The sequence below is a fragment of the Montipora foliosa genome, chromosome 1 (assembly GCF_036669935.1).
Source record: "Montipora foliosa isolate CH-2021 chromosome 1, ASM3666993v2, whole genome shotgun sequence".
Taxonomy (NCBI): Eukaryota; Metazoa; Cnidaria; class Anthozoa; order Scleractinia; family Acroporidae; genus Montipora; species Montipora foliosa.
The window spans coordinates 20,162,323-20,179,868 of record NC_090869.1 but is presented as its reverse complement, the minus strand read 5'-3'; the positions used below and the strand labels follow the sequence as shown (position 1 = coordinate 20,179,868).

At 37.1% G+C, this 17,546-nt stretch overlaps 2 protein-coding genes across 3 annotated transcripts in view; one reads left to right on the top strand and one right to left on the bottom strand.

The window, feature by feature from the left end:
* Window positions 1-70: 70 nt before the first annotated feature.
* On the bottom strand, window positions 71-15,534 carry LOC137992426 (malonyl-CoA-acyl carrier protein transacylase, mitochondrial-like). Its single transcript, XM_068837768.1, has 5 exons — window positions 15,145-15,534; window positions 13,582-13,693; window positions 13,187-13,440; window positions 11,180-11,358; window positions 71-1,166 (listed from the first exon to the last, which is right to left on the bottom strand). The coding sequence occupies exons 1-5, from the start codon at window positions 15,454-15,456 to the stop codon at window positions 989-991; spliced, it is 1,035 nt and encodes a 344-aa protein (XP_068693869.1). The 5' UTR covers window positions 15,457-15,534; the 3' UTR covers window positions 71-988.
* Window positions 15,535-15,588: 54 nt separating this feature from the next.
* LOC137992365 (ankyrin repeat domain-containing protein 27-like) overlaps window positions 15,589-17,546 on the top strand; it is a 72,857-nt gene continuing 70,899 nt past the window's right edge. For both annotated transcript variants that reach the window (XR_011121681.1, XM_068837688.1), the window contains exon 1: window positions 15,589-15,721. Coding sequence is in view for 1 of the 2 variants with exons in the window: in XM_068837688.1 (XP_068693789.1) it covers window positions 15,596-15,721 (126 nt within the window). In the remaining variant the exon portion in view is untranslated. The remainder of the gene's footprint in view (window positions 15,722-17,546) is intronic.

Here is a 17,546-nt window from a genome sequence, read left to right as displayed (position 1 = left end):
TGAGTATTATGTGAATTTACGTTAAACATAACAGTGATCTGAGTATTAAGTCCTAGACATCAGAGACAAATCCCTTGAAGATGACAAGTTTGTATTCCATTTTTCTTTAGACTAAAACTTTAGGCAGAAAAACATAAACTGTGTCTAGTTTCAGGGCAGTTCACATATACACTTGAATCAAAGATTATAATGAAGGTTTGACGAAATCAGTCAGATGATACACCACTATCTAGTTGCGCCCTGTGCATTTCAAGATCAAGATTGTTAAGTGGATGTCTTCTATACGCACAGCAGGTACTATTGTGGAAAATTTTGTCAATTTTCTGTAGTTAATGGTCAACTGTATGGTCCAGCAAGGCAACACTGTGTAATTTATTATTACATAGTGTGGCCTTGTTGAAGCATTGAAAAAGCAGTCATCATCAGACAGACATGAACCAAATTGGCACAGTCCTGAGTTTCCCATGCATCTCTGAGAATAGATACCCAAGAATCATATATTCCCACTTTTATCATCTGAGGAAGAAACCTTCATGAGTTGATGAACAATAACAATATTATTAGCAACAAGTAGCAAGACATGGTTCAAAGTGTCTAGACAATCATGGCTACTTGTCTAATTATGTGTTGTTCTAGTACTTGATAATCGCTTGCTAAATGTGGAATTTAAGCCGCTTCCTTGATCAAAGTTGTTTTGACTGTAATGTACCGGAAGTATTGCTTTGCTTTTTTTTTTGTGAAATACTTAAAATGGTAAGACTTCCTAGATCAAGGAAAACTATAACTTTGTTTGCATCTCTCTATACTCAGACTATAATGCAGTATATTGGTTCGGGAGAAAGTTCCCTAAACTCTCATTTCCAACAGTCTCCAATTGAGGAGTAAAATCATCTGGTACATATATATATATATATATACAAAACTAAAAACATCCCATTTTCCATTTCAACAATTTCTTGAGTTAAACCAGCAGTCACAGAACCTTGCATCATGTCTCCAGGTTTGTGAAGTTATTCAAAAGTGTTCTATCGATACGAGAAATCATGCTCTTCAACTGTTTTCCAGGGCCCACTTCATAGATAGCAGTGGCACTGTGTTGCTCCTTGAAGATGTTTTTGATGGTTTTTAGCCAATTTACAGGCTCTACCAACTGATATACTAGCAAGCTGTAAGAAAATAAACAAAGCAATGCAAATGTTAACAAACCTATTATTTAGTAGATATAAAGTGCCTATCACTGCAACACACTTTTCCACTTTATTTATTCTCTGAAACCGTTTCAAATGCATTGTGTTTTTTTAAAAATATTTTGATTGAAATTTCACTTTTTATTGGCTTTGAAAGAAGGGAAAAGTGGTCATACTGTGATCCAACGCTGTGCAATAAAGTGGAATGGGTTCAATACCGGGTTGACGTGGCCGACTGCTTTGAACTAAGATACTGTGGTTCTTTGAAAACAGTGATGCAAGTTGATTTGTGACGCCATCCTGGTATCAAAACCCATTCCCCTTCAGTCTTCGGTTATGGATCAAAGTATGACCACTTTTCCTGTGTTTTTAAGCTGATAAAAAAGTGAAATCTCAATCAAAAGGTCCTAAAAACAACACAATGTATTTTGTGCAGGACAATATCAGAGGATAAATACAGTGGAAAAGTGTGTTGAGGTACTTCAAGTTAAAAACATTATCCTTGTAAGATTCAATAATTTGACTTGAGATCCTTACCATAAAAAGTAAATGGCATGTGAATTTAAAACACAATGAAACTTTAAAAAAGAGTTCAACATTTTGCCATGCTTACATAGTAAAAGAGACACTGGAGCAAATAAAGAGCTTTTCCAAAATAACATTTATTAACGTAAAATGTAAAATTTATGTACTATTGGTTACCCAGTAATGTTTTTAACATTATTGATATAAACTTTGCTGACAGGCATAACCTTCACAGCAAGCTCTACTGTGAAATAAAATTAGGTATATAAATAAGTTTATCCTGAAAAAGAAAGAGGAAACTCTGGTATAAACCAACACAGACATCAACAAAATAACCTAGGCAAGCTTGCTGCAGATGAACTACTGTGACACTTAATATCACTGGCGGCATTGGAGAGTTATTCCAAGAGGTTAAGAAGAATGGAGGAAATAAAACAGAAAGGCAATTAACTGATCCCTCATTAAATTAACTTTTCTTAGAGGTCAACGGATGTCTCATGTGACAGATTCCAACTGACAAATTGGGACGTGTGAATTGAAGCTATACAACAAGGAATTTGCAAGGCATAGCAGACATTGCAAACTGGCTGTAAAGGCTCTAAACATCTTTCTCTCTCTAAATGGCATTTTTTCTTTTGGGAATCATATTAGATAACTGACATACATCCTAGAAAGGGGTACAAAATTTAAAACTTTCTTAAGCCCGGTTAAATGGTTAAGTCTGCAAGACAGAAATAAGAAAAATGCTATGAAACCCCTCTCCAGACTATATGACATTTGAATGGAACATGGTTGATTTTTTTCATAAGTAAAAGTTAATTTAGTACAGAGTGAAAATATTAGGATTTATGGATTCTGTATTTTTGCATAAATGAAATTTCTTGGCTTTCACACAGAACTTCAAAAGTTAACTAGTAGCAAGCATATAATTTTTAAAACATGATTGATGTTTTAAATAGTGGTCAGGCTTAGCACAAATTGACTGTCAACACAGACCTTGACTTCCTAAATCATACGAGGTAATGGTAAATGTTTTAAAATGTAGAAACGTTCTCTGGTTAAAAAACGGTTAAAAAACAATCATAAGCTTTCGGCTATCAGTCTATAGCCTTTAATGAATGAAAAAATTGTAAGCGCGTAGACGGAATATATACGAAAAAGGGTGCGAAAAAATTCTTATAAAAATGTGATACAAAAAGAGGTGTGAAAAAGGAGTGAAAAATGATGTAAAAAAGAGACTAATTACAATAAAATGGAGTATTGCCTAGGCAACGGCTTAGAGTTATTTTCCGTGTCGAAAGTTTTTGCTGTATGCCATGATTCTAGTGTTTTTCGAACGCGGTAATTGCCTTTGTCAATAACACAAGCATTATCGAAGTCAATGGAGTGGTTGTTTTGCCACGCATGGTTAGCAACGTTTAAGCCCTTTGTATAGTTCTTCAAATTTCGTTGGCATTCCTTTTTTCGGGTTTGAAAGCATCTTCCGGTTTCTCCTATGTAGTTCCATGGACAGTCTTTGCATGGGATTTTATAAACAACATTGGATTGGAGATGTGGTGGTTGTCTGAACTTTGGAGACGGGAATTCTTGTTGAAGGGTTTTGAATGGTTTGTTAACAACGCGGATTTCATTTTTACGGAGTAATCTCGTGAGAGGCTCAGTTAGACCGCTGATGTAGGGGAGGCATGCAAAACCCTTGTGAGTATCAGATGGATCAACCCATTTGAAAAACATAGAGACCAATTCTTCTGGCGGAGGAACTGTAGGTGACGGTGGCTTCTTATTAAGAATGGTAGAAATAACGGACGATGGGTAGCCGTTAGCTTCTAACGCGGCTCTGACGTGGCTGGTTTCCCGTATTTTTCCTTCATGGCTGGTAGGAAGGCTAGATGCCCGAAACAAAAGGGTCGAGGCCGTGCTGATTTTGTGTTTTTTATCATGACGAGAAGAGAAATCCAGGTATCTGTCAGTATGGGTTGATTTCCGATAAACATCAATGACAACAACACCATTTCTTCTGGAAACCAAAGTGTCAAGGAAGGCAATTTGAACATTGTTTTCAAGTTCAATAGTGAAAGAAATTTTAGGGTCGGATGCGTGTAAAGTATTGTGAAAGGAAGAGACAGCGTCCTTCTTGATAATTACGAAACTGTCATCAACATAACGTTTCCAGACCTTTGGTGGGACTGAAGAGGTACTTATAGCTTGTTCCTCGATCACTTCCATGCAGAGGTTGGCGACGATAGGGCTAACTGGGCTGCCCATAGCACAGCCATGAATTTGCTTGTATATACAGTTATTATAAACAAAATAATTATTTGAAAGGATAAACTCCAGTAGAGAAATGATGTCATCAGTGTTGAGACTTGTTCTGAGGTGTAATGTATTGTCATTGTTTAATTTGTCCCGAATGTATTCACAGGCTTTATTCACTGGGATAGCTGTGAAAAGCGAGACAACATCAAATGAAACCATAAACTCGTCATCTGAAATTTCCATATTAGCCACTTCATTGGCGAACTGCGAGGAATTAAGGACAGAATATCCATTAAGGTTCTGGATCGGCGATAGAATATCCGAAAGGAACTTGGATGTATTCTAGAGGGCAGAGCCAATGGAAGAAACAATTGGTCGAAGAGGGAAGCCCGGTTTATGGTGTTTAATGGAACCACAGATGTCGGGCGGGGAACCATCAGAAGAACGGAGTTTACGATGAATCAAATCATCAATCTTGTTTTGTCTTTTGAGATCGAGGAGTCTGTGGTTTAAATCCTTTTCAATTTTAGCGAATGGTGACTTGTCTACTGGACGGTAAGTGTCACGGTCACCGAGTAGAGCTTCCATTTTGGTGTCATAATCCATTTTGTCCAAGACACCAAAATACAATACATTACACCTCAGAACAAGTCTCAACACTGATGACATCATTTCTCTACTGAAATAATTATTTTGTTTATAATAACTGTATATACAAGCAAATTCATGGCTGTGCTATGGGCAGCCCAGTTAGCCCTATCGTCGCCAACCTCTGCATGGAAGTGATCGAGGAACTAGCTATAAGTACCTCTTCAGTCCCACCAAAGGTTTGGAAACGTTATGTTGATGACAGTTTCGTAATTATCAAGAAGGACGCTGTCTCTTCCTTTCACAATACTTTAAACACATCCAACCCTAAAATTTCTTTCACTATTGAACTTGAAAACAATGGTCAAATTGCCTTCCTTGACACTTTGGTTTCCAGAAGAAATGGTGTTGTTGTCATTGATGTTTATCGGAAACCAACCCATACTGACAGATACCTGGATTTCTCTTCTCATCATGATAAAAAACACAAAATCAGCACGGCCTCGACCCTTTTGTTTCGGGCATCTAGCCTTCCTACCAGCCATGAAGGAAAAATACGGGAAACCAGCCACGTCAGAGCCGCGTTAGAAGCTAACGGCTACCCATCGTCCGTTATTTCTACCATTCTTAATAAGAAGCCACTGTCACCTACAGTTCCTCCGCCAGAAGAATTGGTCTCTATGTTTTTCAAATGGGTTGATCCATCTGATACTCACAAGGGTTTTGCATGCCTCCCCTACATCAGCGGTCTAACTGAGCCTCTCACGAGATTACTCCGTAAAAATGAAATCCGCGTTGTTAACAAACCATTCAAAACCCTTCAACAAGAATTCCCGTCTCCGAAGTTCAGACAACCACCACATCTCCAATCCAATATTGTTTATAAAATCCCATGCAAAGACTTTCCATGGAACTACATAGGAGAAACCGGAAGATGCTTTCAAACCTGAAAAAAGGAACACCAACGAAATTTGAAGAACTATACAAAGGGCTCAAATGTTGCTAACCATGCATGGCAAAACAACCACTCCATTGACTTCGATGACGCTTGTGTTATTGACAAAGGCAATTACCGCGTTCGAAAAACACTAGAATCATGGCATACAGCAAAAACTTTCGACGTGGAAAATAACTCTAAGCCGTTGCCTAGGCAATACTCCAATTTATTGTAATTAGTCTCTTTTTTACATCATTTTTCACTCCTTTTTCACACCTCTTTTTGTATCACATTTTTATAAGAATTTTTTCGCACCCTTTTTCGTATAATTTATATTCCGTCTACGCGCTTACAATTTTTCATTCGTTAAAGGCTATAGACTGATAGCCGAAAGCTTATGATTCTTTATTAACCGTTTTTTAACCAGAGAACGTTTCTACATTTTAATATGTCTTATCCTGGTTACAGTTCTATTTTTACTGGCAAATGTTTTGTACGTGGCTTGAAAATAGCAATTCAAATTTGAATAGACAGGTGTTATGATATTAAAAGGAGAACTTGTCTCAGACTTGGTTGTATAATTTAGTTTTAACTCACTTGATCCCTTCCAAAAACAAGATTGGTCACTATTGGGACTTGAGGGCTAAAATTAGTAATTTCTAGAGAGATCCATTTTTAAAATGAACCACAGCTACATGCACTGCTTTGCAGACATTATTACCTTTACTGTACTTGCAATAAAACTATTTTTGTAACATGCTGAAGTGGCCTCTCATTCAAATCTTGTAGATGAGATTACCTAAATACAAGCAAGTGCAACTGCTAACATACCAAAAGGATATTTTAGGGCACAATATTACAAGTACCTTTTCACCTTAAAAAAGATTACAGGGGTTACCTTAAATATAAACATGCAATGTTTTAACTGAAAAGTTCCAAAATGGATTGATGACTCAGCCAAAGGAATAGTTGGCATCCAGCCCAATTATTGCATAATCATAGGTTCAAGCCCTCTTCAGGCCCAGATCATTTTCAAGAGATTATTACTCAGGTTCTCCCTCAACTGTGATGACCCATGGAACGTTAGAAACATAAGAAATGAGAGTTCTTCATGTTCAAAATATGAGCTTGATGTTATCAGATATCATCAACTGATCATCCTTTTAAGTGGCTAGTATATAATATTATTGATTACATCATCACAAAAATATCTTATTTTTTCCCTCTATGAATCAAGTTGTTATCACCTATGCTGTCAAAGAGGAACAAAAACCAAAAAGAATTCATTCCCTGCTCTATACAGATAACAAAATATAGAAAAAATGTCACTGGTGTTGACTTCTACATGTACTTGCATGTTCAAGAAATATTGTTCCTGAAGGTCAAGAGTGTATGAACAGTATCACAGCAGCAATTGATGGAGGATTATGAAATGTGCCTCAATGGCTTTTGTCAGTTATATTTTAAACTTAAAGTGAATAGGTAACAAGGGAGAAATGCAAATGAAGAAATCAGTGAGCAATCTTTGATATTTTGTTAACAATCAGAGGGAAGTTTGCTTGAGTGGTTTTGTTGTTTTAGAAGTTACAGATTACAATAATGTTAAGCAATGAGATAAATCAATAGAACAATAAAATGCAAGAACTTGACAGTTGATAAAAGTAAAAAAACATACATAAGAAGCATACTAAGAACCTTTTTGTAAGAACAATCACGCCGAGATTAATCAAAATTTTAAAAACAAGCTAAGAACATGCCTGGCTGAGAGTCAGTTAAAAACACCTTTATTGTGCTCATTTGTTTTTTTTTTGTGAGTACAAAGAACCTGGAATTTAAGAACCTGTTAGGCTAAAAAATTTCATTTTAGAGCTACCTTACAGAAGAACCAGGTTAGCCTAAAAAATTAAACAAGTTCTTATTTTAGGGGACAAATTGAACTTTAAACTGCACAGATCATGTTCAACTTTCATAAATCAGTGTCCTCATCAAAGAAAATCAGTCATACCATATCATAGAGTAGATATCTTTTGTGGAAATAAGAGCCAATTTAAGAACCTAGATAGCCTAAAACTACCGTAAATACCAGTTTTATAAGAACCTATTTAGCCTAACTTGGAAAAATCTAGGTTCTCATAATTATGCTGGTGTTAACCTTAGTACAAATAGAGGTAAAGAATGTAAGGCTTTAGTCTAACAAGACAATATTAACTCAAATACTTACATGTATGGTTGTTTTTAACATTAACGAAGTGGTTTTGTTATTGCATAATACAATGAAGAACAACTAGTTTGTAGTCAAACTTACTATACCACACAACTTTAAGAACATGTTAGCGTATGATGGCCAAAATGGTAAGAGTGCTTTCAGGTTTTAAAAAAAAAAAGAACATTCAGCTTCTGCCTCAAAATGAGACGTTGGTATAAAAAAAGAGTGTATTGCTCCTAAACACAAATTACCTTTTCTTAAATTTGCAAAGTCCTCTTTCAATAGTGTTTGATAATATCACCAATCACAGTATGTTTCCTACACTTTGTGCAGTGTGAATGTAAAGAGTTTCACACTCATTGCACAAGTATTAGAAATTATAAAATGCCAAACAAGGAGGAAAAAAAATAGTGTCCCAGAGACAATTGGCGATACTACACACCAAAACATCTAAATAAGATATACATATTTCCCTTCCTAAAGGGTGTCTGGGGGAATGCCATTTTTTAAAAAGGATGCCACATCACTGTTAAAATTATCTTAAATCTTAGGTTTTAAACAATCTGTCTTCAATTACTTCAATTTAGGGAAAAAGTATGCCAACTTATCTGAAAGGAGTAAAGCTGATGCTCTTTGTCAGCTGTTGGTACTTATCAAAATCACTGAGGTGAGTGGGTGTCTTGAAAACAAAGACCCAAGACTCGCAAATGAAGCAAGTAACCCAAAACCCTCAATTTGGCTAACCCTAGGCCTAAAGTTGGTTTTTACTTTCTTTCCTGAGCTTCCAGGCATAGCCTCCATACCTTCAAAAGAGTTACCAGGTTTCATGTTTATGAGAGTTAACTTGACAAGAAAATCTACCACTGAAAATTCACTGTAAAATGTGACCACTCAGCTTGAATTTGCTGATGATCCATGATGGCCATAAAGTTTATAAAGCATCTTAAAATTATCAAGATAATTAATGGCTCAAAAAATCACAGAGGAATTGCTCACAGGTGGTCTGTTATTGCTCAAAATGTTCACAAAGTCATAAAGATTTTTTTTAATGGTTTAATAACAAAATGATTGACTTATTCCAAAATCACTACAACTTTTATTGCATGTCTCCATCTTTTAGCACACAATTTGATTCAAAACAAGGAGGTAACGGACAGCTGGCTTAGAGCCTGCCATACTTTCACCTTTTGGCTTCTGTTGCTTAAAAATTGGAAAGTAACTTGTGATTTGAAAGATATATTATATAACATAAATGTACCTCTGAGGTATAGCAGAGGTTAAGGGCTCAAGTCATGTTCCAGCCTGACTTTTCAGGCTCTCCTTTCGTTAAGTATCGTTCATAACTTCAATGACTTTCTCTTTGTTAATTAACTAACTTGACCCTTCGCCTTTTTTTTTTTTGGGTAGATTTTCATATCTTTCAAGAACTCATTTTCAGAAATTTTTTTTAACACTATTGAATCCTGATTTTTTTACGAGCGCAAATTCCAACAACTCAAGCTTGCACAATGTCTTTTTCTTACGTCACGCTCGATATATGGACACATTTGGCGGAGTGGGGGACTAATGCGAACAATACATGTAGGTGAAAAAATAGTCTAGACTACCTTCCCTTTTAGCATTTGTAAAAAAAAAAACAGGATTCAATATTTAAAAATTTTCTGAAAATGAGTTCTTGAAAGATATGAAAATCTAACAAAAAAAAAACAATTGAAGAGTAAGGGGCACTTTAATATGCTCTTTTCAGCAGTTCAAAGATAAAAGTCCTCCAATAATGAATAAAGTAATACTATGAGCTCTATTTAATTGACAACTGGGGCAGTGACAGGGCACTAATTGGAGATACTGTACGAAAATCAAATCAGCTCAGGTCAAATCATAGGCGGAGTACCCAGCAGGGAAAAACCTCTTGGAGCAGCGTAGAGAACCCAACCTCATTCCCAGGGTCTCCCTTCTCTGCCTCCATTGTGGTTGGACGACAAAAGAGGCAGAGAAGAGAGACCCTGGGAACGAGGTTGTAGAGAACCAACAAACTCAACCCATGTGTGACACCAAGTCTGAGAGTTGAACCCGGGCCACAATGATGGGAGGCAAGTCATTCCCTTCTTCCTAGTACCGTAAACACCTGCGCCTTTTTTCCAAAAATTGTTGCAAGAAATTGGGGGTGTGGCTTATCTGCGGGAACATTTGAAAAAGGCTGCTTCCGGTTTCCAGTTTTCCATCTTTGCGTCTGATCTAATGTTTTTGTTGTAATGCAAAAATCTATGGAAAAACTGTGTTAAATGAAGAACTTCCTGTCAACAAATACCAGAAAAAGATCAATCATATGTCAAAGTTGGTAGAAACAATGTTCATTATATTTAAGTGATAAAATTGTGGGTAAGGCTTTGAAGTATTTTCTGTAGCAATTATGTTAATAGTGAGTTTACCTTCGATGAACAGTGGATGAAAAAGACCTCTGATTCTTTTGATTTCTTTCAAAAAACTTTTTTTCCAAAAATTCAGGGTGTGGCTTATCTGCGGGTGACACGGTATAGCCTCTGCATAATGTTATTCACATCCTGTATGGTTTTGTTTACAAACTCACAAAATGAACAGCTCCAAATTGGCTTGATACTAGCTCAATAGGTAGAGCACTTTATCACTATTGCAGAGGTTATGGGTTTAAGTCCTGTTCCCAAGCCTGAATTTTTGAGGCTTTCCTTTCAAAACTGCAATGATTTGAAAACTCTCAAAGTGCTTCGATTTATCCAAAGCATTAGCACCAAAATCCACTCTTTGAACCACCACTACCTCACAGATCTCTTACAAACAGTTTTCATACATATCAGTTTGAAGCTTTAAGTTTAATTACTCTGAAATAACAGGTAACATTTTTATTCTATTTCTACACTCAGTTGTTGTTGGCTCAGCAATACATGATTGTATCTCTGCTGTGAGATGATAAGGCAAATGTGTCAGCATAAATTATTTACTTGCCTAGTTAGGAGAATGAATGGTAAAGGTAAAGTCTGCTACAAGCCTAGAAGGCCCATCAGGCTGGCGCTTATCTCCGGTTTCTGTAGCATGAAGCGACTAGGAGTATTTCTCCTCCCCCCTGGATGGGATGCCAGTCCATCGCAGGGTTACCCCCAGCATTAAATTTGCGGGTACCCATTTATACACCTGGGTGGAGAGAGGCACCGTGAGAGTAAAGTGTCTTGCCCAAGAACACAACACAATATATCCCCGGCCAGGACCTGAACCCAGACCACTCGATCCGGAGTCGAGCACACTGACCATGAGGTCACCGCGCCTCCAGTTCAGAGAATGAATAATAATTATTAATTACCTAGTTAGGACAAGGAATTCATGTTTTGATCTTGGGAATGAAAGTGTCAATTTGTTCATTTCAGTTTACAGTGTCCCCAATTAGTACTCCAGTGCTAGAAGACTAGACACTTGAATAAAGTTCCTTTCCTTTCCTTTTATTCGTTTTACCTTTTTATGACACCAGGAGAAGTAAATGGTGTACAGCTTGTCCCAGAATACACAGTACACTTAGGTGTCTGAATACATACAGATTCCAACACTTCTCTGAGGGGGGCTTGTGCAGGCTTCATGAGCTCTGTATGAAATGCACCACTTACTGGGATGAGCTGAGCTCTCTTGATACAATGCTAAAGAGAAAACAAAAATTATTCCAAAATAAATATCTTTTTATAAAGGTTGATAGCATTTGTAGTAAATCAGATGGGCATTTCTTCCTTCAAAGCAATTATCACTCTGAGAAGGATTAGCAACATACAATCTTAAAATCTCATCTCAGTGACCAAAGTAAATCTCTCAGATTCAATTGGTATTATTTTGCCGCAAGAGGAGATAGAATTAGAAATGCACAGGTCACAACTGAAAAATTCATCACTTCCTTTCCTAAAGGGACACAGTCAGCTATTGCACATGTGCCCTGAACACCATAATTTTAGATACTTTCTCGTTCAAATTAGGAAAGGCTCATTGCTTTGTGGATGACAGAAAGACAACCTTCTTAAATCTCATCACAGTAACTGAGGGAATTCAATTCTGCTCAAGGCAAACTTTAACAAGCTGTCCAGGTTAGCCTAGTCTCCTTTCAAAACACCTTAGTCCCTTAAAAAATTGCCCTTGCAGGGTTTTTAGAAGTAGGCGGAGAATGAACAGCCCACATGCTTTCCGAGGGCCAAAGGCACGGTCTTGTACAGGGGTCGGGGGGCATCTTTCTCCAGGAAAAGTTTGAAATTTGGGCCTCTTAGAATGCATTTCCTGCATTCTGCATGAATAATTATTAGGCTATTTGAACAGGACACTGATCAATATCATTAAATTTTTTTATTCAGAGAGAGTACATGAATTAACTTTTTTTTTGAAATTCTGTTTAAGGCTCCTTTGCATTCTATACAGCTGCGTGCAATGTATTTCATCTGTCGTGACCGAAAAGACTTTTCGCAGATGTTGTATTGTCACACTTCAAATGTAGTTAACAAATCAGGCAGCAAATTAAAATTATACCAAGTACTGGACTGCTGGACTGGTGCCTCAAAAACGTGTGTGCTTGATCCTCGGATGGACAGAAAAACAGAAATCGCCAACAAAATTACTCAGAATTCAGGCATCTCTTTTGCTTTCCATGAACAAAACTTTGTCGATCCAAGGCTCATGTTCTGTGCAAATGTTTCTCATAAAATGTGGGGTAATTTTTTAAGCAAAAGTAGGCAGCAAGTTCACGTGCAATAGCTGGCGAGTTTCACCGGCAGCCAGTTCTTATTGAAAACCCTGCTCTTGCACTGAGATAAGAATTTCCCATACCGGTGTACATGAAAAGCAGGCTGAATTTTAAGTACTTTAATGAGGATTACAAGACCACAAGTCGTTGCCCTTTTTGTATCAAGGTCTGAAATGATAAAATCAAAAGCCAGGCAAAAGCCTCAGGCAGAGGTTTCACTATTAAAAAAGCAAAGACAGCCAATAAAAAGCGTCAGCCACTTTATTCAGAGAAGTTGGCTACTTTTTTCCCTGAACTGAAGTAATTAACCCCTTGACTCCTGGGAGTAATTTTTCACTCTGTCTAATGGCAGATGATTTACTCATCAACTGGTGGTGTCCTAGGGCAGCTGAAAGGTCAGTGGGTTAACCAGTCAAGAACTATGTCCCCTCCATTAAATACAGATTCTTTTAAACATAAGGTTAAAGTATACCGTAATTCATTAGCAAAATGACAACATGTACAGTTGGTTACTCTAATCAAACTAGCTGACAACTTTATATTTTATTGAAACCCCTGCTACGGCTCTTTTCCAAAGCAAGTGAACCGTTAACTTAATGTGATGTTTATCAATTTAATACTGAAAACTAATGACAACAAGAACATTACATTTTATCTCGGTTTAAAAAGAAGCCGAAAGTGAACTTGGAATTCAATTTATTCAATGGTCACCAAGAATGTAACTTTGTCATGTTGGGCACTTGTACCTTTGCCTTTCCAAACTCCAGGATATACTCTACAGATGATGCATCACCACCTATGACCCATCCTCCAGGAAATAGATAATTTGCTATGCTGGCGACTGGCTTCTGTGTCCCATTGCTTGATGAAAAGTCCATTGCAGCATCACAAAGCTCCATAACATTGACCTCTTTATCAACAATTACCGACACCATGCCACTGGGGTATTGATCAGAAGCTTCTTGCATGGCTCGTGCACGGACTTGTACTACCTTTAGACCTAACCAGAGAAAGCCAAGAGTTCATAAATTTGTACTTTGCAGATAATAAAATTAGAAAATTTTATAATAATTATTATTATAATTATTATTTCATTAAGAATTAAGCAAGTTACAGGAGGATATTTTCATAAGAGCCATACCATCTTCAAAAGAAAGTGCTCCAGAAAATATTAACGCTGAGATCTCTCCAACGCTAAACCCAGCAGTAACTGTTGTGCATGCGTCAAGTTCATTCAACCAATCAGGCAATCCCTAAAGCAAAGTTTCAAAAGGTCTACTAGTAACATAAGAATGGATTTACCAGTAAGTACCTCAAGTGAATTACTTGTTAACTGGATTTCATCACGGCAGCCGCGTTGATATCTCGCTTTAAGCATAAGAAGACAACTACATGTACACCGGCATTTTATAAACTAACAAATTATTGCCTTTAATTAAATATATCAACCCTTATCCAAGGCATTTCAACCCTCTTATGTTGGTGATTATAAGTTATGCCTTAGCTTTGGATTTTACAAAAAGAAAACGACAAAAAATTGAGAATGCAAAATACATATCTTAGTAAACTCCAATGCTCTGAGTTTTGTGGAGCAGGAGTTGATGAGGTGGTGAGAGCACTAATTGCACCTTCCACCAAATCTCCATGTTTGGGTATCTGGGTGTATCAAAACCACTTTAAATAAAAACTACCGAACGGCAATAGTCATTTTTTTTTCACAACAGTCATCATGATCTGGCTATTTTTAACTCTCCTCTTGCTACTAGGAGTAATCATTGATTATGAAGTGCAATCATGGAGATGAAATTTGGGTTCTGTAATAGTTGAGGGAGTGTATAAGGTTTCCGTCCTAGTAAAAATCCTTCGAAGATGAGCATAATGCTTAATACTTACATATCAATACATGAGTCAACCCTGAGGAAATAGGCATTTAGAATCCTATATGAAATGCTAGTAGAAGAAACTTTACTACACTACTATGAAAACCATGAGGTAGTCTTTAGATATCTGCTTTACAATGCTCAGATTACTATGAAAACCACGAGGTGCACGATAGTCTGCGCATCTGCCATATGACATAATTCAAAATGACACAGAAAATGCAGACGGTTGAAAAATCTCAAAAGAGGTCACCCTTGAAACCACAGGATACCCAAGATTATGAACTGCGTTCTCTCTTGTCAAACGCAATAATTATCTTCACTTTTGAAAACGCTGGGAAAATTAAAGATCTCACAAAGGCTCTTACGAAAAATGAGAGGATTAAGCAAAGGCATTTTAGAGCACAGCAAATCAACCAGAAGTGGACTTTTCATATTCTTGCTCAGTGGTTTAACCCAAACTTTTTAACAAAATGAATAATTAGACTAGGCAACATTGGATTTTCCTAAAAATTCAAATTTTAATAAATTTTTCTCATATCACATTTCAGTTAAGAGATTTCATGGGATTTTCCAAATTTTATAAGGTATTTTAAGTCTTAGCGGCCTTTAGCAACGCTTTGAACCGTTACCGTGGCAACAATTTGAGCCTTGCGGGCATATAATATTTTTAAAAAATGCTTGACTATGATGTTGGATAAACATCAAAACGTTGCCGTACTGAAAGGATCGACAGTGTTGTAATCTTTTTACTTGTGGAAAACCCTTAACAGTTAAAGAAAATAAAACAACTTGTTCATTCTTGCCTTGGCGGGAAAACGTACCTTAATGTTTTTCGCATAAAAATTCTGCAGTGCTGCTAATGAGGCCACAACAACAGCAGGCTGACAATTTTGTGTCTTGTTAAGGTCCTCCACAGGTCCCTCAAGGCACAAGCGCAACAAATCATAGCCTAAAATCTCACGAGCCTTCTCAAATAGACGCAGAGCGGTGGGTTCTCTGAGCATATGTTTGCACATTCCGACACTCTGAGATCCTTGCCCGGGAAAGAAAAAGCACGTGGTAAAACCGCGTTTAAATTGTCCTCCACACCTCTTTACAAAATAGTGTAGAACGCTTTGTGTTAGATGGCACATATTCTAATAAAATTCCGAAACACTTTCTAAAATTGTCAAAATTCGTGTCGAAAGCCACCATTTACCTATGTGAGCCTCAAATTGAGCAGCGGTTGATGAAGTTAATATATGCGTATTTGCCTGTGGATTTGAATCAAAAATGGCGGACGATGTAAATATTGAAGGTTCCGGCTACGACGAGAATTTGTGCGAAAATCCTTTCTTTAAGTACATAGAAACTAAGCAGAAACAATTATACGACGAGGCAGCTACAAAGAGGTGGACGGTGAGTCTGGCTTATTCTTTTTCACATTGTTGAGATGAAGATCAGCAGAACATTTGTTTTCAGTGACTCAGCTTTTAATTTCCTGGTTTTTTTCCATCTAAAATATCTTGCCTCTTCTTCTTGTATTCATTTATGGCAATCTTAAAATCTGACTTTTGTGTTTGTGCCCTGAAATTTAACTTCAATGAAGGTATAATTATATCAGACCTCGGTAAAAGGCATAATAATTGTAAGGTGTCTGGCAATTAATATACATGTGTCATGCAGGAGAAGTTTGTCAAGTCGGTAACCGGTCGTTCCGCCCCAGAGTCGATCAGCCCCACGTATTATTGCGTCTAAGCACTCGTTTTAACGATTATTAGCCTAAGCATGCATGCATTTCAATGATTAGGTTTAAGCACTGATTTAAGGACGGTGGTTACTAATTAAAGATATTTTTTCCCCGGTGTGTGATTATGCAGGAAATGTAGATCTTAACAAGTGTCCTTGAAATCCAAAAAGAAAATTGGGGGTAACCACGCATTTTTCAAAGATAATTGATGAATAATATTTGTAAAAAGCTTTAAAATACAAGTAGCAATGTATGGGCGTTCTTTCTCAAATTGAAGCTTAATTGTATCTCTCAAAAATGCATGGTTACCCCCAATTTTCATTTTGGATACCAAGGACACTTGCTAAGATCTACTTTCTCCAGATAGTTTAAAACCGCGCAAAAATATCCCTGTATTAGTAAGCATCACCGACAGGAAATCCGAGTATCTCGAGATGCGCAGAACGTATGCGCAATGACAATAGTAGGCACCGTGGACCTTAAGTGATGAAAAATTGGGATTGGGGTTGGTTACATTTAGCTATCATTTAAGGGTTGTCAGAATACTGTAGGGCAGAACGACCTGTATTCATGCAGTCACAATCCATGACATGTTATTTGTTACGTGTAGTTGACAGTGGAAAAACACAATCATACATTGAGGAGGACACAGAAGTTATAGGATGTAGACATACCCTCCCTCTTGATTTCCTTATCAACCCCTTCAATTTAAGGCATTTTTCGTCTGTAGTGAATGCCTTAAGGCTCAGTAGTAGGGGCAACATTTTTCTTGCAACTTGCCGCGCAACAATGTTGCGTTGCAACTGTAGATGGTTTGTTGCGCGTATTACCACCACAAATGTTCATGTTTCAAAAAGTAAAAGCGACGTCTTAGCAACTTTTTGCAACATAAAAATTTGTGCTGCAGGAAGGTAGTAATACATGCAACAAACCATCCAACTTGCAACGCAAAACTTTGGGCAACAAGTTGCACAAAAAATGTTGCTCATATTACTGGGCCTTACATGTAAGTCACACATGGAGGTTGGGTACCCAGAAATGTGGGGTCTGGAACTCAGAAAAGCCAAATCCAATGATTGTTTTATTGGTTTAGGGACTAAACAGGACAAAATATTATTAAAATTTTGAAAATGCATAGTGTACAGAATAATATTTCAATTGTGTAATTCCCAGAACTGTCTTTTGTCAACCTATAATATAATACCAGATGTTTTGGCTGTTTCTGTATATAAGCACAATGCAAGTCATTTAATATTGGGACTGTGCCGTGCTTCACTAAACTGAATTTCCATTGTTTTTTCTCTAACCCCCTTACCCCCACCCTCCCCTCCCCAAAAATTTTGTACATGTATGGCATCAGGAATTGATTAAAGTAGTCATTAATTCTAGGTTCCTAGCCAGTTAGATTCAAATACTGATTACAGTACATATTGAACTTGCGAATGAAACACTATGCCAACACTCTACCTGGGAAGTAATTCACCGTTTAGATTA